The sequence below is a fragment of the Rhineura floridana genome, chromosome 4 (assembly GCF_030035675.1).
Source record: "Rhineura floridana isolate rRhiFlo1 chromosome 4, rRhiFlo1.hap2, whole genome shotgun sequence".
Taxonomy (NCBI): domain Eukaryota; kingdom Metazoa; phylum Chordata; class Lepidosauria; order Squamata; family Rhineuridae; genus Rhineura; species Rhineura floridana.
In genome coordinates this window covers 138,229,920-138,248,835 of record NC_084483.1, presented here as the reverse complement: position 1 = coordinate 138,248,835, position 18,916 = coordinate 138,229,920, and the positions used below count along the sequence as shown (strand labels likewise).

The 18,916-nt window shown below is 39.1% G+C and overlaps 1 protein-coding gene across 1 annotated transcript in view; it reads right to left on the bottom strand.

Annotated features, from left to right (window-relative positions):
* RYR2 (ryanodine receptor 2) overlaps positions 1-18,916 on the bottom strand; it is a 725,812-nt gene that overhangs the window by 181,579 nt on the left and 525,317 nt on the right. The window contains exons 63-64 of the mRNA XM_061624580.1: positions 9,968-10,017; positions 5,402-5,462 (exon numbers count right to left, since the gene is read on the bottom strand). Coding sequence (XP_061480564.1) covers positions 5,402-5,462; positions 9,968-10,017 — 111 coding nt within the window. The remainder of the gene's footprint in view (positions 1-5,401; positions 5,463-9,967; positions 10,018-18,916) is intronic.

The window sequence follows — 18,916 nt, the reverse complement described above, 5'->3', positions numbered from 1 at the left end:
CTGTTGACTCGTGTATATGTGTTGTATATCAAATGGCCAGGTTGAGCTTATTTCACATTGACAATATTTACACTTCATTATTAGAACCAAAAAGGCAAGATAATGGCTTTATTTGGATGTCATATAACCAGCTGCTTTGGTCAAAATGGACATCTACAACAATAAAATGAGGTAAATCTACACCAAAATTTACTATTAAGAGGACGAAAAATATCTGAGCATATTTTATTTACTTATTTATAGAGAGCCATCAGTGTCCTTGGTGCAAGTACAAACAGAAAAGCAATACAAGAAAAAAGGTCCCTGTCTCAAGGGCTTTACCATTTAATACTCAGTACAGGGGAAACAACAGAAAAAGGAGAGGGAAGTGAACACAATATGAGCTTGTTTCAGTTGCATGTGATTAGGTTTAGTTACAGGCTAGGTTACAGTAGGGCATGGGAACTATGGGGTTGTATCAAAGGTGAGTTTTGAAGAAGGATTTGAAGGAAGTAAGAGTTGTGGCATCACATAAGTGTTCTGGGAGGCAGTTCCAAGCATATGAGGGCGCAAGGACAAACAATTGAGTCTTTGAGGGAGACCTTCAGACAGTGAAGGATAGAGAAGCTGGAATATATTTATGAAGGTTTCACTACAGAGCTATAGTATGAATTTGATACATTCAGATAATAGCTACATTGGGGTTTACAATGAAGCATATATCTGTTTGATCATGTAAACATGGGGCAACAGGCTATGCTTCCTGGAAGATGGACTGCTGGCAAGTGATGGGTTGCATCTCATAAGGACTGGGAAGGATGTGTTTGGCCACAGCATGGAGAAGTTCATCAGGAAGGCTTTAAACTGAATCCTAAGGGGGAGGGAGATGTAAACTTGGTGGTAACGACTGATGAAGGCTCATGCACCGTAATGGGAACAGAGAGATCGGCTCTAACAGGGCCCAGTAACAGTCCTCAGAAAAATGTAGTAAGGAAGGCAAGCCGTAAATCACATGGTCTATGATGTCTGTATACTAATGCGCACAGCATAGGAAACAAGCAGGACGAACGTGAAATCTTAATACAGGAGGGTAATTACAACTTGATAGGTATAACTGAAACTTGGTGGGATGACTCCCATGACTGGAATACAGCAAATAAAGGATATAACTTGTTCAAAAAGAACAGAATGAAAAAAAGGGGGGGTGGAGTCACGCTATATGATAAAAATATATATCCCTGCACAGAAATACAGAAAATAAGTGTGGAAGCTTCAATGAGAGTATCTGGATTAAAATTAACGGGGCAAGTAATAAAAGGAATGTGGTGCTTGGAGTCTATTAACGACCACCCAATCAAGGAGAAGCTGAGAATGTAACTTTTGAAAACCAAATTGCTAATGTTTCGAGGAGGCATGATGTAGTAGTAATGGGGGACTTCAATTATCCCGATATCTGTTGGGAGACAAATTTATTTGATTGATTGATTGATTGATTGCACTTGTATACCGCCCCATAGCCGAAGCTCTCTGGGCGGTTTACAGCAACCAAAAACATTAAAACAAATATACAATTTAAAACACATATTTTAAAAACAATTTAAAACAATTTAAAAATTTAAAACAATATAAAACAATTTTGCTTCTTAATAATTTTGTACCATCCAAAGGTGAATATATCTGTGGGTGTAAAAAAATACACATTTTGTTCTATTAGCTATAATTTTTCTCTTTCATATCTTTTATTATTATCCATTGCTATTGTTATTGGCCCAGTCTAGCCCATCACCATCTCCAAGCACCAGTCTAGCACCTTAGTCACCACTCCTGATTCAAAAAGAACAGAGATATAGAGATGGGTGTCATTCATATATTGGTGACACTTCACTCCTGATCTCTTTCTGACAGCTCCCAGCAGCTTCAGATAGCCCGGCTTAAGTAAGGGTTGCGTGGGCACTCTGCTTGCGTGAACTGAGTGTCACTGTTGGGAGAGCGCGTGCACCTGAGAGCTCCACCTCAGAGGAGCTGTTGAGGCACAATGTTCTTGCTGGTGCTGGCACCTTTGTGAGTGAGGTAAGGGTGGCCGCTCTGCCTCAGCAGGACCCTCCTGGTCAGAGGGAGGGGCGATGTGCTGAGGAGGTGGCAGAGTGGGCCTGGGTAGAAGAGGCACGTCAAGTGGGATGCCAACTGCCTGACTGGACTGAGCCTCTTTGTGAGTAACTGGAGCTTCAGGGGCAGAACTGTCACTGTCCAGAGTGAGAGAGTTCTCGGAGTTCTGTGTACCCAGTGGCTCAACATGGGAAGCGTCACTCCATTCAAAGTCCTCCTCCTCCTCTGCCATCTTGCTGCTCCACCCCCGTTCTGCTGGGCCCATGACAGTATCAAAAGTTGGAAGTACATTTCTGCCAAACACGGCCCCTCCAAGAAATTTCTGACTTGTATTGGAGATAACTTTCTCCTACAGAAAGTGGAGGAAGCAATCAGAGGATCAGCTATCCTGGACTTGATTCTAACCAACAGAGATGATTTGGTGGATGAAGTGACAGTTACTGGAACTCTGGGGGAAGTGACCACACCATATTTGAATTCTTTATTTTAACAGAAGCAAAAGCTGAGAGTAGCCATACGAGCACCCTGGACTTCAGGAAAGCTGATTTTAATAAACTCAGAACAATTGTAAGTATGGTTCCATGGCAAGCAACCCTAATGAAAAAAGGAGTCCAAGATGGGTGGGAGTTTCTAAAAAAGGAAATTCTAAAAGTGCAATGGCAAGCAATTCCAACAAGGAAAAAAGGGGGAAAACAGCAGAAGAAGACAATGTGGCTTCACAGAAAGCTTAAGGATGACCAGAAAACAAAAAAGGACACATACAGGAAGTGGAAAGAAGGCCAGGCCACAAAGGAGGAGTACAGGCAGGTATCATGGAATTGCAGGGATGGTGTCAGGAAGGCTAAAGCTGAGAATGAGCTGAGGTTAGCGAGGAACGCTAAAAGCAACAAAAAACCTTTCTTCAGGTACATCCATAGTAAAAGACAGAGAAAGGAAATGGTGGGACAGCTACTCAGTGAGGATGGCAAAATGATAACAGATGACAAAGAAAAGGCAGAAGTGCTCAATTCCTACTTTGGTTCAATCTTCTCCCAAAAAAGGGGTCTATGACCCTCCCAGGAAACATGAAGTAGAAAGGACAGGATTGGAACTTGAGATTGATAGACACATGGTCAACAAATACCTAATCACTTTGAACAAGTTCAAATCAGCAGGGCCCAATAAACTGCATCCTAGAGTATTGAAGGAACTGGCTGAAGAACTCTCAGAACCGCTTATTATCTTTACAAAATCGTGGAGGACTGGTGAAGTGCCGGATGACTGGAGGAGAGCTAATGTTGTCCCTATCTTCAAAAAGGGCAAAAAGGAGAAACCGGGGAACTACAGACCAGCCAGCCTAACATCAATCCCTGGAAAAACTCTGGAGCAGATTATAAAGCAGTCAATCTGTAAGCACCTTGAAAACAATGCAGTGATTACTAGGAGCCAACATGGATTTATGAAAAACAAATCCTGCCAAACTAATCTTATCTTGGTTTTTGATCGGGCAACCTCCCTTGTAGACTGTGGGAATGCTGTGGACATAATATATCTCGACTTCAGCAAAGCTTTTGACAAAGTGCCCCATGGTATTCTGATTAGCAAGCTAGCTAAATGTGGGCTGGATGAAACAACTATCAGGTGGATCCACAGTTCACTCCAGAATCGTACTCAAAGAGTGCTTATCAATGGTTCCTTCTCAAACTCGGCAGAAGTAACGAGTGGAGTACCACAGGGCTCGGTTCTGGAACAAGTGCTCTTCAACATTTTTATTATTGACTTGGATGAGGAGGCACAGAGCATGCTTATCAAATTTGCAGATGATACAAAATTGGGGAGCACAGCTAATACCGTGGAAGACAGAAACAAAATTCAAAGGGGCCTTGATAGGCTGGAACATTGGGCTGAAAACAACAGAATGAAATTCAACAGGGATAAATGCAAAGTTCTACACTTAGGAAAAAGAAACCAAATACACAGTTATAAGATACTTGGTTCAGCAATACGACATGTGAGAAGGATCTTGGAATTGTCGTTGATCACAAGCTGAATATGAGCCAACTGTGCGATATGGTTGCAAAAAAGGCAAATGCTATATTAGGCTGCATTAACAGAAGTATAATTTCCAAATCGCTTGAAGTAATAGTCCCCCTCTATTCAGCACTGGTTAGGCCTCATCTTGAATACTGCACCCAGTTCTGATCCTGCACTTCAAGAAGGATACAGACAAACTGGAACAGGTTCAGAGGAGGGCAACAAAGATGACCAGGGGACTGGAAGAGGAGAGCTTGAAAGAACTGGGCATGTTTAGCCTGGAGAAGAGAAGACTGGGGGGCGTTATGACGAGGTGCACCTGGCACCAACACTGTTATCTTTTCGGTGCCAGGTCAAGATTTCCTCTTCTCCCTAGCATTTTAGGATGTTTTAAATTTTAAAATTGTGTTTTAAATTGTTTTTAAAAGATGTGTTTTTAAATTTGTATATTTGTTTTAATGTTTTTAGTCACTGTAAATCGCCCAGAGCTTCGGCTATGGGGCGGTATATAAGTACAATAAATAAATAAATAAATAGCACTCTTCAAGTGCATGAAAGGTTGTCACACACAGGAGGGCTGGGATCTCTTCTCAATCATCCCAGAGTGCAGGGCATGGAATAATGGGCTCAAGTTGCAGGAAGCCAGATTTTGACTGGACATCAGGAAAATCTTCGGAACTGTTAGAGCCATACGACAATGGAACCAATTAACTAGGGAGGTAGTGGGCTCTCAGACAATGGAGGCATTCAGGAGGCAGCTGGACAGCCATCTGTCGGAAATGCTTTGATTTGGATTCCTGCATTGAGCAGGGGGTTGGACTTGATGGCCTTATAGGCCCCTTCCAACTCTACTGTTCTATGATTCTATGGTTTAGTCCTAACTTGGGGAAAAATTGGCTAGGGATGTTTATTTCATTCAAAGATGTTATACAGTAGGGCCCCACTTTTCGGTGGCCAGCTTTTCGGCATTTCACTAATACGGCGGTTTTCAATTAGAGTAAGGCCCCACTCATACGGCGCTTATTCCGCTTTCACAGCATTTTTCAGGCGTTGGGTGCCATTTTATTGATGGAGCTGCTTTTTGGCAAGTTTCACTTTTAGGCAGGGGTCTGGAACGTAACCTGCCTTTCAATGGGACATAGGCATGGATAGCTGTCTCCTGACTGAAGCTATTACTAATATTTCAAATTAGCAAACAATCCTCTATTATGAAATAAACTATTGAGCATTCTGTTCCAAATTAATTTTGGTGACTATTACTTGTTATGGAATTGAAGCAATAATTTAAATATTTAGTATTTACCTTGCATCCAAGGTCTGACCCAAGATATGCAGACAATTAACTATTGAAGTTGCATCATTTCCTAAGAGGGGAGAATAAGAGAGTGATACTGTATTATAGTATTCTTATAAAAAGTATGCTGGGGAATGAACAAGTAGAAAAATCTTCAATATAATATCAATCAAACTATTGTTTCAACCTTTTTAGCAAATGCCAAAAGCAGAAACAATGGTGAAACCACCATAAAATTGGTCAAAGCAGGCAAAACATGTACCATGAATGTGGTGAACAGCACAAACAAGTATTAATGTGATTTTAAGGCTGCAGTTAAATCTTAAAATAAGTGAGAAAATCTTTTTAAAAACCACAAAATCCTAAATAGAGTGGTTTTCAAAGGTAAAATCCCAGGATACAATCCAGTCATAGATAAGCACTTTCAGGTGTTGATTTCAATGGGGATTATGCCCCCTGTGACTTGCAGATGTGATGATGTAGAAATTATGGTGGTTGGGATCCAAGGAACTATTTAGGCTGACCCAGTGGGCTTATGCTTTTCCCAAGAACAGCAATGGCTTTACACGTTCATCTAAGGTAGAACGCACATAATTTTTTTCCAGTTCCTAAGGTAATTAGCATTACTTCCTGAGATTAGCATTACTTCTGTACAATGGTAAAAATACAGAATAAATGGTGACACCGTTTATATGAAGCCTGTTAAATTCAACGATATTAAGACAATATGTATGTAAAACTAATTTAAGTGTGCGTTAACATTTAAAGTGAGTGATGTTGCAGTATTTCATGCTGAAAGGGCTAAATTTGATGTAGAATTCATTTTTCATAATGTCCGCACTCCAAAGGAAAGGAAAAGCAACTAAAAAGCCTGTGTGAATAGAATCTCAAGAAAAATCTAATGATAGCAAATGAGCTATAAAACCTACGTATAAAGTACATAGTGAGATAAATTAAATCATAACTGATCTATTTATGAACAAAACTGAATGTAATACTATCACTATGAAAGAAAAAACAAAACAGTGAAAATAAACTAAGGCAAAAACAAAATTATTAAAAATTTATCAAAATAAACATTCAGAGGTAGATGTTAGAAATACAAAAAACGTATCTTTTCCCAATTACTTTCACATACAAAAAAGTTATATATTCATTTATTTAAATAATTTATATACCACCTTATTTATAAACAAACAGTAAAGTGAAATTAATAATTGTATTTAAAAATATGTAAGGTATTAAAATGTTTTTAAGTGTTTTAAAATGTCTGGAAGTTTTTTCCTGGCACCTAAAAGATAACGTTGGTGTCAGGCATATCTCTCTAAGTCACCACTACTAAGAAAGCCTTCTCCCTTTATAGATGTAAGCCTCACCTCTGATTATCTTTGCATGTAGGCAGGGTGATGTGGCTTACAATTGCATATACATTTGTAATCATATTACTCAAGCAGTTTTGATATAGCAAATCCCATAGGAGAGATACAACAGTGCCATAACACATTAATTAATAAATAATTAAATTTATATTCTGCCCTTCCTCCCCAAAGGAGCCTGCAGGACAAACGACAAGTGATAAAACAATAAAAAATCTTTCAAAAAGTCTTAAAAACAATAACAATACAGAGGCAGAATAGGATAAAGGTATCTACTTAAAAGGCTTGTTGAAAGAGAAAGGCCTTCAGTAGGTGCCAAAAAGACAACAGAGACTGCGCCTGCCTAATATTTAAGAGGAGTAAACTCCAAAGGGTAGGTGCAACAACACTAAAGGCCCAATTCCTATGTTGTGCAGAATTGGACCTCCTTATGAGATATTCCATTTTCTCAACAAGCAATGAAGTGGATTGCCTTTATAGTAGTGTAGCATATATATAAATTCATATTATAAGTGCGACCCACAACAAAATGTTGCAGTATATCCTTACCTCCTAAAATGAATACTCCTATTCAGGATACCAGTCAGCCAGCCGTGCTGTCCTATACAATACTCCATTCCATTTCCCCCTGTTTTCCACTCCCCCCTCCACTGCCATTAAGCATCCTATAGCTACTGAACATTCTTGATTTTCACTGGGCTGGTTTTTTGCTTGTTTGTTTACTTCTTAGGTTTTTTTTAATGTTTTGCTGCAATTCTGCAAGCAGTATGTCATGCCTCCATCAGATGAGTCCTCAGAGGAGGATGAGGAGCAGAGGATTGGCACAACAGACCCAGGAGAGGGAACAAGTAGATCCACCCATGATGCAGCTACAGACCTCCCATCACTCAAAGATGTTCAGGATACAGCTGGAACCCCTCAGTCAGACTCAGGGAGTGATCAGGAGGCCCCTTCACTCCCTATAGAGCAAAGACACCTGCAAGTAGGAGAGCAACGCAGGCGTTCTGGCCATTTAAGGCTACAAGCTCCTGGGAATCAGAGGGCTGATTACTAGCACTTGAACCAGGGAGGGGAGCAAAAGGCTGTGAGTGGCTTGGGGCTCTTACTGAAAACAATGTCAACCTTTTGTGACTCCTTGTGGCCAGCCCAGCTTCGACCCTGCCATGTCTTATCAGATTCCTGGTACCTTGATTTCGGACTTCCCCAGGACTCATTTGTTCTTCAGGTACAGTTCTTAAACTGACTGTAATTGCGGGCCTCTTTGCCTCAAGCCTGACAGAGTTACAGCCCGGCTGCTGGCCATTACCTGTTAATTACCTTACTGCAGCCATAAACTATTTCCCTCAGTCGGCAGAGACTGACACAGTGGGGATCCTCCCCAACGCCCCAAAGCATGCTGATACTTTCCTCTTTTCTCAGTGGTCCCTTTTTGGTTCCACATTTGTTGGCAATCACCATTTGACTTCACTATCAGAGGCAGCAATAATTAGCAACAGGGTTCTATTCTTTCAGTGTGACAAACCTTGCCTGATCACAGAAGGAATGAAAGGGAAATGGGCAAGAGAAAACATTCTCAGTAAACTACATCTACAATAATTCACTAGGGTGTTCATAACTGAAGACAACAGATACACTTTATTTAGAGCTCAGGTGAATTTTCATGAGTTTAGGTTTCCATGTTAAAATGTTCATGTTCAGTAAGTGAAAGCAAATTGCATGAGAATTGAAAACTCTCTCTCTTTCTTTTTTCTGATTAGGTCTTGGACACCAAGTACAGCTCAAACAAAGCTGTACAACCCCCCCCCAAATTTAAGGCTTCATAAACTATGCATTTCCTGAGCTACCCCAAGGGCACACAGCTCAAGGAAGCTGTCAAGGTTTGGGAGAAAGATCTGTGTAATTTGACTGACCAAACTCAGGCAAACTCCTCAAATAGAGTGAGCTAACGCTTGGCCAGAATTTGTTTGTATAATATAAAACATCCTTGAGTTACACAACTAAAAATACCAGAAATTACATAAATATGTTAGACATTTTTTCATATTATTGTCTCTAAGAAACTAGTTAAACATTATACGTTGCCTAAGATATAGGCATCTCTGAAACCCAAGCACTATATTCTGTTTATTGATATTTTGCCCAAAATTGCTAGATTTCGGATGAATGCTGTCATCTTCAGGTAAATAATGCTTGCATGGGTTACCCAGGACTATGAAAATCTAAAATTTTACACTGAATACATTCATAGAACATATCAATAAATCATTTCAAATGTATGCTTCTGAAATGATCCAGGTTATAATTAACTTTCAAATATTCATGGGCCTTCACACTTTTCCATTAGAGGAGATGAAAAAGTAATGCTTTCAAAGTAGTTCCCAAACATTTACAGTGGAAATTGCTTTGTTAGTGCTCTTGAATAATTCATGCTGCATACACAACACCTGTTTTATTGTGGAAATGGACCAGCCAACTCACTCTGCTAACTGACATGGAATTTTTCATTACCCATACATAGGGGATGTCATGCAGGTTTCCATGTAGTGAGAGCAGAGCGGTAGACTGACTTGATTTTCAAGCAGACAGCATAACCTCCTAGTAAGCTGCATAAATGCAATGTCCCTACTGAATGTAAGGAGGAAGGTTACTGGATTGGGGTGAATTGCCATGGTCCATAAATAAATGCATGAGGCTCACATGGTCTGCTATGGAAATGGTACTGTCAACAGTCAATAATGTGGAATTCAAAACATGACATTGAGTGAATTCATACTAGATCTCAGTAAACAATCCCTTATTGCTTTAGCAGGACAATTTTTTTTAACTGTTCATCTTTTAAGTTAAACAGTCAATACAAACTTTGAATTCTTATAGAGCTTTGAGGTTAACACATAAAAATCACTGAGTATCCTGAAAGTTTGTTAGTGGGCCACAGAGATAATGCTCTTGGCAGGAGGTAGCCAACATGGTACCCTCTAGATGTTGTTGGAGAACTCCCATCATTCTTCACCTTTGACTGGGCTTGTTGGAGCTGATGGGAAGTCTAATTCAATAAGAGCTGGAGGGCACTATGTTGGCTACCCCTGATCTTGCACATGCACTCATGCAGCATGCATCAAAGCAGCACACACACAATTGCAAGTAATGGCAAATAAAATCAATGGATGCTCACACAAGTATTTGTCAAGGGTCTCCTTACCAAACAGTGAAATCCTATGCCTGACAAGAACTCCAAGTTTGCAGAATAGGCTGAAGACAAGGGGTAAATAAAAGAGAAGGGAGGGGGAAAGAGAAATAAAGGAAAAAGAAAAATAACAGCTGATATATGAGCAGGAAAAAGCGACATGATGTTCTGCAGAAAGAATTAAGTTTCTGAGCAGAATGGAGGACTAAGAATACTATAAAAGTTTCAAAGAGCAGCCCTTAACAAACATAGTTAAGTAAGCATACATCATAATTAAATAGAGAATAACTGGCCATGACCATTACAAAAGCATCTCTTATGAAACTCCATAAAAAATAGCCACTGAAACTTTAGGAAGCAAAATACATTCAGCAGGCTAATGTAACAACCGCACTACAATTTGAAAAGGGGAAAAAAGGGAAAATAGATTCTGATTGAGACAGATACAAATGTTTATTGGTAAGATTATAAATAATCATTTTGAAATCTCCCTTATTTTTAAAGGAAAACTTTATTTTAACACACAATCAATATGTGTTGTTCAACACATGCTAAGATGTGCTTAAATCCATTAATTTCAATGGGCTTACGTTCATGTCACTCTGATGGATAAGTGACAATAAAAATTAATTTGTAATAGGTTACAGGTAAACAGAAAAGTAGATATGAATTATTTTAATGGCTTCAATCCAATGGTTCTATTTCACTGATGGAAGGTGCTTCCATCACAGAATACAAGCTGACTCACAGAAGGACTTTCTGTGAATAGTAACTTCTTCCATGAATGAAGCAGAACTTTTGATTCCATCCCAGTATGTTTTGAATTACTGCAGTGCTCATGAATGGTACCCGGCTCAGGAAGAGACAGAAAATGCAAGTGGGGAAGGTAATGCAGAAATCTTAACAGAAACTAGATTATTCTTAATGACCAAATTCAGTTTCTTATAACAATGACAACCATTATGGACATTAATGAATGCAACATACTCAAAATATACACAAAATAAAATAGGTTAAAGAAATCACCAGTTTTTCATGATCTCCTCCTCTAACAATTATTAGATTCTAAAAATAGTAGTCACTGCTAGTAGAAGTTTCTGGAGTAGGACAGAGCGCAGTTAACGGTACCACTACTGACCAGTGATGAAGAAGCTTACTCCAGGCTATCACTGGAAACAAGAGAACTGGTGTGGTGAAGGAATAGCATCATGTATATGTGTTATTGGTAAATGATCTTCACTGCAAACACATTGCTGAGGCTCAAAACATAAAAGTCCATGCCTATTTATCACAATGCTACTGCCGGCACAGCCCCCTGCCTCTGCTGGACTCAACAATATCTTCCAGTAACAATATACTTAGTCCTCAACTGGCACTCCAAAGCAAAGTATACTTATTGCCTTCTGACACACATTATCTAGTCACCACTTACACTGCCTACATTCTAACCTTGGATACAAAATGAAAACACTGTATACTATATTGCACGGGCAGTGTTCTTACTAATTAAAATATATTTTAATTAAAATATTATATTAAAATATAATTAAAATAATAAATAAATAATAAATAAATAAATTTTGAAAGCACATAAGCCTATATTAATTATTTCTTTAAAAATCCAGCACAGCTTTTACAACACACATAGGACAACAGGGGGCTACCTCATACACAGTCAGACCATTGATCCATCTAATTCACTACTATCTTTAACTATGCTACAAAACACATTTCAAGCACGTCCTCATTAAAAAGTAGAGACAGACAGGTCTCATGGCCAGCTTGCTGTATTTAAGAGAAAACCTCATATAACAGCAGGGATAGGGAATCTGAGAGCTTCCAAGATGTAGATAGATCCAGAAGTGGCTCTCCGGGTGGGGTACAGATGCAATAGCTTCCTGTCATGTGTGTCACTGGCACTTACCATGAGTGGGAGGGGAGAGGTCAGTGAGATGATGTACCAGTGGAAGCACTAGTGTACTCACACCATGCACTCATCTCTCCCCCTTTTCCTCCCAGTAAGGGACTGTAACACACCTTCTGGGAAGCTAGCCTTGCAACTCCACCCCATTCAGCAAGCTGCTTCTGGCTGAACTACAAATCCCATCCTCTCTCAGTATTAGCCATGCTGGCTGGGGCTGATGAGAGTTGGTGTACCACAATATCCAGTGGACTACAGGCTTCCATATATTAAAGCTTATTTTATTAAATGTCCTTTAATAAGTTGTTATAGGATGCTACCAAATAGCTTTCAAATTACCAAATGGATCAAGGTCTCTGTATTACACAAACATCATGCCTTACATTTTGTAAATTCTGAACATAATTATCATTAGTAACTTATTTAGCTTGGAAACATAAACAGTTATATATTTTCTTGTACAATCACTATGATTTTTTAAAAATCTTTTAAAAATCTTTTTCTTATTCTCTTTCTAACAAATTCAGGTTTACTGAAAAATGCCTAATTTGTCTTTTTCCACAAAATAAATACTTTTCTCAAAAGTGTTCCTATGAGGTGCGAGTTTAAGATAAAGGTTTTCCCGCCTGAGAATCATAACTTCATCATTTAGTAATGGCAAGAAACTCTCTCCTGAGTTTTTTCTTTTTGTAGAAATAGCCTGTCAATATTTGTTGTCTTGTTCAACATAAAACTGAAGGCAAGCTATGGGCTAGGATCAGCTTTCTTATCATATTATTGACACTGTGATTTTGAAAGACACACTTGCAGTGAGTTTACTTTGCAGATGTGCATGTTGTCCTCCAGCTTACATTAATATCTAACACATATAATTACCTTGCTTGAAACACCTGGTCATACCAAAATCTCCCTGAATATATGAAACATATGTAAAAAAAAAAAGATTGAGAAAAAGGGACTTGGTTTTGTAATGCAACTTCTGCAACCCCAATTAAAAAAAAACCTTCATCAAACATCTAATTATTATATTAGCTCTGTTGTCTAACAACTTCACCAACAAAAAGAAAATCCACATGAGCCATCTTATTGAGTAGCTACAATGTGAGAAGTAGCAAATGCTCAGGAGAAAATAGTGGGGATGAGAAAGGGACAAGGAAAGAGACATTTGGTCTTACCATGCAACAGTCTTCTCTGTGCATAGAAAGATGATTTCAGGTGGGTAACTAGCTCCACCTAGTGGTTGAAGGCAGAAAGAGTGCTGTTCAATTTTGAATGTCTTCCTGCTCTCCCTGACCACTTGCAACAGTTCTTTAATGACAAGCCAACTAGACAAGTAAATGTACATAAGTGTGACCAAAGAGACTGAAAACAGAACAGCACTCACACACTCTCTGTTAAAAAAAGAAAAATAAAGTAAGTGTTGGCAGCCTAGCACTCCATAAAGAGTGACCCTGAGATCACCTTGACATGCACAGAGAAGACCATTTCATGGTAAGACCAAATGTCTCTTCTTCTGTGCATGGAAAGATGATCTCATACCAAAACTGACCCATGTAGGGTGGGATATGAGCTGGGCTGTACAATGCTATTGTCCTGGGAGAACATGCTGTAGCACTCTCCTCCTGAAAGCATTCTCAGCTGATTCATAAGCATCTGGTTTGTAATGCTTGACAAACGTATTAGGACTAGCCCATGTTGCTGTTCTGCAGATCTTCTGAAGAGGAGCATTGAAGGAAAAGGCAGCTGACATGGCTGCCGGCCTGCTGGAATGTGCTACTATCTTAGAAGGTGGAATCAAATTCAAGGAGATATATGCCAGGGTGATACATGCTTTAATACACCTGGCCAGAGTTGAGGAGGAAGCTTTCTTCTCTACAAAGCTGGACGAAAAGAAACAAACAGGTTATTTGCTTGGCAGAAAAGCTTTGTTGTAGATATAAACTTGTAGGGTCCTCCGCACATACAGGAAGTGCCATGCCTTCTCTGTGGGATGGACCAGGGAAGGGAAGAAAGAAGGTAGGACAAGTTCCTGCTGACAGTAAAAGTTAGAAATCACTTTAGGGCAAAATTAGTGCAAAGAATGACCCTATCCTTATGAAAAACACAGCAACTTTATCGACAGGCAGAGCATTCAACTCAGACACTCTTCAAGCAGAGGTGATAACCACAAGAAACATAACATTAAAGGAAAGTAGATGAAAAGTGACTTACTGAGTGGCTCAAGTGGGAGGTTGGGGGGCAGTTAACAAGTCCCAAGTTGGATAGCGATGCTGGGTAGGCAGAGCAGATAATGTGGCTCCACACAGAAAATGCTTAATGAAAGAATGGGATCTAAGTGGTTTCTCCGGAGATTTTTATAGAACTGTTGACAGGGCTGAAGCCTGACATCTCAAGATGTAGGTCTGAGCCCCAAGGACAGACCATCTTGTAGGAAGGCCAGGATGTCACTGAGGCCCGCCTTCCTAGGAAGAACTTCTTCTTTGACCAAGCAGAAAAAGTCTTCCATGTACCTTCATAAATCCATACAGTGGAGGGATGTCGAGACACCATCATGGTATCCATCACTGGTGGTGGAATGCCATTTCTCAACAAACATCACCTCTCAACTTCCATACATGAAGAGCCAACCACCCCAGACTTGGATGGTGGAGGCATCCTTGTGACAGAAGCTCTTTTCTGAGAGGAATTTCCCAAGGTGGTGCAATTGACAGACTGAGGATTTCTGTGGCCAAAATGGAGCCACCAATAGAACCATTGCCCTCTTGTCTCAGATCTTCTGAAGAACCCAGGGAATGATTTAAACTGGGGGCTATGGGGACATAGCATCTATCCCCTCCTCTTTCAGTACCACAAATAGGGAGAAGAACCTTTTTACCTGACATTTGAGGTGAGTGGCAAATAGATCCACTTTGACCCTCCCAAAGCAGGCAGTAATCTCCTGAAAGGCTATTGGATGAAGCTTCCATACTTCTGATGGATTTGTTCCCAACTCAGCCAATCTGCTTGTATATTGTCCTCCCCTTTCAGATATTCCACCAGGAGCAATTCCAAATGGAGCTCTACCCACTGGAAGAGTTGTGAGGCTTCCCGTTGAAGATTAACCCAGGAACTGCCTCCTTGATGATTTATGTGTGCTTTGGTGGACATGTAGTCCATTCTTATGATCACCGCCCTCAAAGGTCTCAATGTGGTGAAATGCCTCAATGCCAGACAAATCGCTTGGAGCTCCAAAAGAGTGATGGAGAGTAAAGACTCCTCCATTGACCAAACCCCCTGAACCATATGACCCTTGCATATGGCTTCCCAGCCCATCAGCCTGGTATCTGAGATGATGGGTGTCCATGGTAGATCTCAAATAGGAATACCCTTCTGTAGATTGCGCCCATGTACCCACTATAGGAAGGTCTGGCAAACCACTGAAGACAGCACCACCTGATGGTGTCACCTGGTGGCTATGTTGTTCTGAAATGGTAGCAGTGCTCACTGAAGGGGTCAAGAATAGAGTCTTGCCAAGGGGGTAATTTGAAATGTTGAGACCATCCGGCCCAGAGCTGCTGCCAGCTGCATAAGATCTACTGAGTGAAGAGCAAGAATGGATAGTATCGCTGACCGCACCTTCTTTATTCTGTCCTGTGGTAATATGGTTCCTAGTTCTGAGTCCCAAATGAACAATGCAATGAGATGGTGATAACTGGCTCTTGGCATGGTTGACTAGGAATCCATGAATTTTTGCACAAGCTAGAGTCACATGCAGATTGTCCCATGACTTCTGTAGCAATGGGGACTGAATTAAGAGATCATCTAGATAGGGATACAAATGAATCCCTTGCATTCTGAGGTATGATACCAGGGTAACAACAATCTTTGTGAATACCCTGGAAGCCAATGACAGACCGAAGGACATAGCCCTGTACTGGATGTGGTCTACTCCCACCGCAAACCTGAGGTAGTATCTGTGAAACTGAAAGATGGGAGCATGCAGGTAAGCCTCCTTTAAGTCAATGAAGGTCAGGAAATCCCATTTTAAGGGCCTCTTTGATTGACATTAAGGCTTCCATGTGAAACTTGCTGTAAGAGATGTTCTCGTTCAGACTTTTTAGGTCGAGTACTGCCCTGTACAAGCAGTCTTTCTTTGGGACTGTAAAAAAGATTGAATAATTTCCAGAGAACCTCTCCCATATTGGCATTGGCTCTATAGCCACAATTTGCAAAAGATGTATGATAGCTTCCTGAATCTTGGTCCTCTTGTTTGGAGATGTAGATATGGGGGAGGGTATGAACCTCGGTGGCAGAGGAGATGTTAACTGCAGACAAAGTCCATGTCACAGGGTCTGTGGGACCCATAGATCCAATAAAATCTCCCTCCATCAATGAGAGAACAAATGGACTTCCCGGAAGGAGTGCTGGCTGGTGATTGTCTCTGAGTGAGCTCTATCTCAGAGGAAGCTTATTTCAGTTAAAAGCCAGTCAGGAGGAATTTTTGACTGGCGTAAATGTTCTCCAAGATAAAAGGGGAACCGAAGAGATTATCCACGGAACTCCGTCGAGCTGTAGATTGCTAGATTTGATCAGAAATCCCCCTGAGATAAGAAGGCTTTTCTAGCAGCGGAAGACTGGATTTCCAACAGGCTGTGCTGAAAGTAAGCGAGACGTTTTTTTCTTTCTCTTTTAAAAACGTTTTTAACGAGCTAGCCTCCTTCTGTCTAAATCTTATCAACTAACTTAAATTACTATTGTAAAAGAGACTTGTTTACGAATCGGCAACTCAGAAACTTGGGTGAGTCACACTTTTTTCGTATTATACAAAGCTAAGGAAGAAGGGAGCAATTCAAAGAACCTGCTTTATTTTTTATGACAAAAAGCTGGCTTAAAGCTGGAATTACAAAGATTAAACGGATAAGAGGCAACTTATTAGATAAGATGATTTGATTATTTGAAGGAAATATATCTGAGAATATTTTTTTTATTTTGGATTAATTTTTTTTTTGAACGAATCTGCTGTTCGTGTATCTTACTAACTGCTGGATGCTGAGAACTGGATTTGTTTTACATTCCTGAATGTGCTGGAGATAAGAACTGTGTTGGTTAAACAGGCCTGGAATATTAACTTTTTTGCTGCTGGGAGAAAAGAAACTGTTTGCCTCTACATTGGCTAATAATAGAAAAGGTTTTTTTTTTCAAGAATGACAACTAGGAAAACAGCCAAAGTTTTGGAGTGAAGAGTTTCAATTGATACACAGGAAGGGATGAACATGTTCCAGAAAATTATGGAGGGATTTAGTGATTTTAAACAAGAGTTGAAACAAGAGATGAAACAGGACAGACAACAACTTAAAGATCAATTTTGCAATATGAAAAAGGATTTTAAAGATTTACAAGATCATATTAAAACAAAAGTGGGTGAGATTAAAAATAACATTGGGCAATTAACACAGGATGTAAAAAATGTTAAAGATAAGGTGCAAACCTTAGAGAATAGAATAGATATTACAAATATGGAATTGGAAAAAAATTTGGACTATATTGCTGTTATGGAACTTAGAGATAAAGAACATTGCTTGAGATTCCGTGCAATTCCTGAGGAAAGAGGTGAAGATATCAGAGAGAAAATTGTTAATGTTTTGGCAAAATCCTTCGACAGGAACGAAGATCAGATGGAATTTGAAATAGACAAAGTTTATAGAATTAATTCCAGATATGCAACAATAAAAAAAATCCCAAGAGATGTGCTTGTTTATTTTTTAAAAAAGAGGACCAGAGATATGGTTTTGCAACATCATTTTAACAATGTCTTCAAAATTGACGGTAAAAAAATACAGGTGATGAAGGAAATTCCTGTTAGGCTTCTACGTAAGAGAAAAGATTACGCTTTCTTCACAGAAAAACTTAAACAATGTAAAATTCAATTTAGATGGGATGTTCCAGAGGGAGTGATTTTTACATTTAGACAACAGAAGTATCGATTAAATACTGTTCAAAAAGCAAGGGATTTCTTGAGAAAAGCTTCAAAAGACATGGAAGAAGATAAACTCAAAGATATGGATATAATTCCTGGGAAACAAAGTCAACAGAAACAGGTAGAGGAAGAAAAGGATGATGATGGATCAAAGGGAGCAACAGGCACAGACTTTTCTAAAATACATGCTTAAAAATGGATTACAAATATCTAACTTGGAATAAAAATGGAGCTAATTCGTCGCAGAAGAGAAAGTATTTCATTATTTGAAAAAATTAAAATTGGATATAATTTGTTTACAAGAAACTCATATTAAGAAGAAAGATTCTAAATATTTAATTTGTAAAAATTTGGGTGAAGAATTTATTTCGGCAGGATTCAAAAAAAATGGTGTGGTTCTTTATATTAATTCACAATTGTCTCCTAAATTGATATTATTGGATGATAGTGGCAGATTTGTGGGAGTTGAAATCACCATTCAGGGTACAAAAATTTTGATAGTGGGCATTTATGCTCCTAATGAAGATAAAACAAGGTTTTATACTGGACTTATGGAAAAACTATCAGAGTTTGCATATGATCATTGGTGTGTCATGGGTGATTGGAATGGGGTAATTTCACCAAAAATGGATAGACTTTCTGAGAAAAATATTAAAGAGACACAGGGCAAATTGCCGAAGATCTGTTTCGAATTGATGGAAAATTTAGAATTGGTGGATGCTTGGAGATATATAAATGACAATGCAAAGGAATTTACTTACTTTTCAGAAAGACATAAAACATTTTCAAGGATTGATATGATTTGGATGTCTAAAAATTTAGTGAAAGATATTTCCAAGATGGATGTGTTACCAAAAACCTTTTCGGATCATAATCCAGTGATATTGACTTTAAAAAAAAAAAATCTTGGATTTAGATGGAGACTAAATGAATCTTTATTACAGAATGATAAAATAGTGCAGGAATGTAAGAAGAAATTAAAAGAGTTTTTTGAACACAATTTACATAAAGGAACAGATGAAAATATTGTTTGGGATACAAGTAAAGCATTTATGAGGGGATATTTTATTAAATGTAATTCTGAATT